The sequence below is a fragment of the Macadamia integrifolia genome, chromosome 9 (genome assembly GCF_013358625.1).
Source record: "Macadamia integrifolia cultivar HAES 741 chromosome 9, SCU_Mint_v3, whole genome shotgun sequence".
In the NCBI taxonomy this organism is placed as follows: domain Eukaryota; kingdom Viridiplantae; phylum Streptophyta; class Magnoliopsida; order Proteales; family Proteaceae; genus Macadamia; species Macadamia integrifolia.
In genome coordinates, this window is record NC_056565.1 from 10,345,224 (window position 1) to 10,349,403 (window position 4,180).

The window sequence follows — 4,180 nt, forward strand, 5'->3', positions numbered from 1 at the left end:
CCCCCCCCCACCTTTCCAGCTTTTGCCTTGAATTCTCATTCATTGGGATCCAAAACTTTTTAACAACCTTATTGCCCTTTTGCACCATAGAAAGAAAAAAAAACTATTGACAGCCACAATTTGAGAGAGAGAGGCAGTAGTTGAGGGAACCAGTCGGGAAGAGAGGGCATGAGAAAAGAAGGCATAATATTGCCGGGTCCAAAGCTCCTTTGGGGAACGGGGGACCAGATAGTGACTTGTGCTAAGATATCTCTCTCTGTGTTTCTCTAGCTCACGTACTGCACTCCTTGGTCTTCCTCTCTCTCTCTCTCTCTCTCTCTCTCTCTATCTCTTCCCTTGGCCTTCCTCGCGTGAACAACACTCCATAAAAAGGAAGGAAAATAGAAAACTCATGAAGTAAAAGTCCTACTAGATCTCACCCCACAGGTCGTTACAGTTCTATATTCTCAGAAGCTATACACCTTTTTTGCTCCCCGAACCCTCAACACTTCCCTGCCTTCCTCCTTTGCCGTGTCTCAGTCCCATTCCTTCCAATATATATATTTTTACTTACAATAATACTAACCATCCCACTCTCTCTCTCTCTCTCTCTCTCATCACCTTTCAAAACCTCTTCTAATAGGGACACCAAAGAAGAGGAGGACAATCCAGAAATGGCCTGGAGTGGAAGCTTTAAACCTTTTACATCCCAAGCACAACAGCCCACCTTCACTCTCTTTTACAACTATGACTATGTTCCATTTTCAGGTACGTGGGTCATGGAATAATCTCTTTTTCTCTCTCTATCTCTCTTTATCTCTGTATGACTTTGTGTTTTGACCTGGTTGATATGTAAGTAGGAGTAGGAGTAGGAGTAGGAGTGGAGGAAGCGAAGTTTGGTTCAGAAGCAGAGTTGAGGTCTGAAGGGCCATCGAGTGAGAAGAGCAGCTGTGATGATAAGACGAATATGGAGAGGAAGAGAAGGTTGAGGAATGATCAGACAGAGATGTTAGAGAGAAGCTTCCAGGAAGAGATAAAGCTGGAACCCGAGAGGAAGATGAAGCTGGCTAAGGAGCTTGGCCTTCAGCCTCGTCAGGTGGCTGTTTGGTTCCAAAACAGGCGCGCCAGGTGGAAGACTAATCAACTACAGCGTGTCTATGATGACCTTAAGCTGGACTACGAAGCCATCTCTATAGAAAAGCAGAAGCTCCAAGAAGAGGTTCTCCATCAATTCTCTCTCTCTCTCTCTCTCTCTCTCTCTCTCTCTCTCTCTCTCTCTCGCTTTAAGTAGAACTCATCCTAGCTTAAGATCTTGCCATGTAGAGAAGGGTGTCCAAGTAATTATAAGTCTTTCACATCAGGGTATTTAAATTTCTTTTACGTGGAACCTCAACAATCTCCTCTCCACTCAGTAAAGCAGTAAAACACGTGGGAACTGAGATCTTCCTCGAGGGATTTTCTCTAACCAAATCCGTTTTGGAATCAAGTGGTTCTATAAGTGGTTTTGATCTAAACAGTAAAAAAAGTGTAGTCCAGATTTTGATAATAATTTCACTCATGCAAAAACATGCATAATTGCATATTTATAGATGAGAAACAGAAATTAAGGCCTAGTAATGATGTCTGCTAATTACTTGTTTTTCTGTTTAGGTTATGAAACTGAAAGCTAGGGTTCTACTACTTAGGGTTTTGTAATTTGTTTCTAAACTGTGTAACTGTGTAGGTTATGAGACTGAATGCTAGGTTAGCAGAGGCAGTGAAGCAAGGCTCCACAGGTTATACAGAAGTCTCCCTTGAAGACACAGTGGAGAGTACTACTACAGCTGTGATGTGCAACTCTAGCAACAAAAGCAAGACCACCACTAATAAGTCAGATGGCCTAGCAGTAGCAGAAACAACAAGAACAAGTATTTACCCAGACCAGGAGATAGCAGAGTGCAACCATCTCTTCAATGTAGATGATTACAATCCAGCTTTGCCACCTTACTGGGCTGTCTTGACTGGTTATCCTTAATAGAGCACTTTCCCTTGTTCATAGTATCATAAGGAGCAAAAAAAACTAAATTGATAAAACCAGTATGAACTGCTCATCTAAATATTGATTAGGTCTGCTAATTAACCTTTCATAATTATTAGTTTCATTACTTACTTTGTCATCCTCCTTCTCCTTTCTTCTTAGGCACAGATGCCATTGGTGACACCAAATACTTTTTCTTCTGATGTCATTGTACTGAAAAATTTTCAGTGTCCTATCTGAGATTTCAGGTTGGGCTGTAAATAAGTTTTAAGGCACCCGGATTTCAATACACCCAGAAGCTTAATTGGCTGCCTTAGCTCTTTGTGCCACAGTACTGCCCACTGCGGCACTATAGATAGGCCAGCCCCCACTCTCCCATCACCAATTGCCAAAAAGATAGTATTAGCTGTTGAGTACCCCATTACCCACCGCTATACTACTGTATTGTTATTATTATTATTGGGAAATGTTTCTTGTGGGGAAGGATAGCTCCTACACATGCACGGGGCCGAATAGGAGAGCATGAGGAAGTAAATCAACTGGGGTGCCATTTTGTATTTCATGAGGGCAGGGCGGTTATTTATCCCCCTCATGTATCTGGACACAAGACCATTCTCTGCCATAGAAACTATTTTATTTATATTTTCATTATTTTTTTGTGCTATAGATGTTATTTATAGCATAAGAATAATTTCAGATGAGGTAAGATGAGGTAAGAAGGCAATACAAACTTGCTATTCTAATCAAACTATGGCTGTGTTGGTCTGCATTCTCCGAATCAATTCTACACCTAGAACACATTTTAAAAAGAGAAAATGGAGATGAACCGAGTTTCAGAATGCATTCTAGCTAGACCCAGAATCTATTCCGAAAATGTATACCAAAAACAGCCTAAATTTACAATTCTTCCAGTTGGATCATCGTCTCTCACTAACCGATTGCGGGTGATTGACAAGAACCAATTGTTGCTTAATAACACACAACCTGATTACACTTAAAAAGATGCACAGTAACACACCATTATACCACCCAAGTAGGCCTGTGCGAAATTCCCAACCTGTAAAATACTATTGCACATCCACAATTTCATCCAAGTTTGCAGAACGTGCTAACCAATTCAGGAAGAAGGAATGCAAAGATGCATTTATTAGATTGGCTTTAGAATGAGAAGTTCTGGCTTTAAAATAAAATTCCATCTTATGTAAGAGCTATGTCGTTGCAAGCACACACATGAATAGCAAGCAAATGGAATTGACGCATCGGAGTGTAGATCATGAAGAGCTTGAACAGAGAAATGTAGAAATCTCAACCTGTATTACATGAATGCTTCTGAAGGAAAGAAATTTTCATTGCTGGCAAACATCTTTCGACTACAATAGACGAGTCAACTAGATGTACACAACACCCCCCCCCTCTCTCCCAATGCAGGATAAGAGCTTCTGGTGATGTAACCATATATTGAGGGATTCTTGCAAAAGCTGTCATGGCCATTGCCACAATTCAGAGAGGGAAAGAGGTACATCTTAAAATGGATGCCCTGCAACTCTATTTCTCTTCGAGTAAAAAAAAAAAAAAAAAAAGGTGGTGGGGGGGGTGGGATTCTCTGAAGCACCTGATCCTTTTTGGATCCTTATGTTGCTCAACCTCCTGACATCCAAAGAATATGTTCTTAAATCCACCAACCAGAAATTACCGGTTCTGGAGTCCCTCTATTGCTTTCTTCCATTGATAAGCTCTTTGTTTTGCATCTTCAAATGACATCACCTTCTTTGGCTGAACATTCCACAAACCTAATTCAGATGGGGTAGACAAAAAATGAATGGGAAGAAAGACAGCTATAAGAAAGAAGCTTACCGTACAAATCTTGAAGTGTGAAGCACTTGATACTTGGATGCTTAGGTCATTGGGGTTATCAGACCAAATCATGTTCCCTTTTACCCCTTTTAATGTCATCTTTGAAGGATCCACATAAATCAATTTTGGTTTGTCAGTGAGGATAAGCTGCACCTTCTTGTTTGTTATCTTCCGCAGTTTCTTCACCATTGAGATCAGAATAACAGACTCCCCAGGATCCAGAAACTGCTGCCTATTAACAAGGTAAAGCAAATGAACGTGTTCACGCAAAGCTAGAAAATCCACCAGAAGGAAAAAAAAAAAATTTTGGGGGGGGGGGGGGGGGGGGGG

At 41.1% G+C, this 4,180-nt stretch overlaps 2 protein-coding genes across 4 annotated transcripts in view; one reads left to right on the plus strand and one right to left on the minus strand.

Moving 5' to 3' along the window:
• Positions 1–128: 128 nt before the first annotated feature.
• LOC122088802 (homeobox-leucine zipper protein ATHB-22-like) lies at positions 129–2,094 on the plus strand. 2 transcript variants are annotated; one of them, XM_042658133.1, is made up of 3 exons: positions 129–747; positions 837–1,198; positions 1,703–2,094. In XM_042658133.1, exons 1-3 carry the CDS (start codon positions 654–656, stop codon positions 1,991–1,993), a joined length of 747 nt encoding a protein of 248 aa, XP_042514067.1. In that variant the 5' UTR covers positions 129–653; the 3' UTR covers positions 1,994–2,094. The 2 variants fall into 2 exon arrangements, with proteins under 2 accessions (XP_042514067.1, XP_042514068.1); XM_042658134.1 differs by having other exon boundaries at positions 131–747; positions 840–1,198.
• A 1,167-nt stretch (positions 2,095–3,261) lies between these two features.
• Positions 3,262–4,180, minus strand: part of LOC122089801 (3-phosphoinositide-dependent protein kinase 2-like) — a 9,825-nt gene continuing 8,906 nt past the window's right edge. For both annotated transcript variants that reach the window (XM_042659484.1, XM_042659485.1), the window contains exons 11-12: positions 3,851–4,082; positions 3,262–3,769 (exon numbers count right to left, since the gene is read on the minus strand). In XM_042659484.1, coding sequence (XP_042515418.1) covers positions 3,686–3,769; positions 3,851–4,082 — 316 coding nt within the window. In that variant the 3' untranslated portion in view covers positions 3,262–3,685. The remainder of the gene's footprint in view (positions 3,770–3,850; positions 4,083–4,180) is intronic.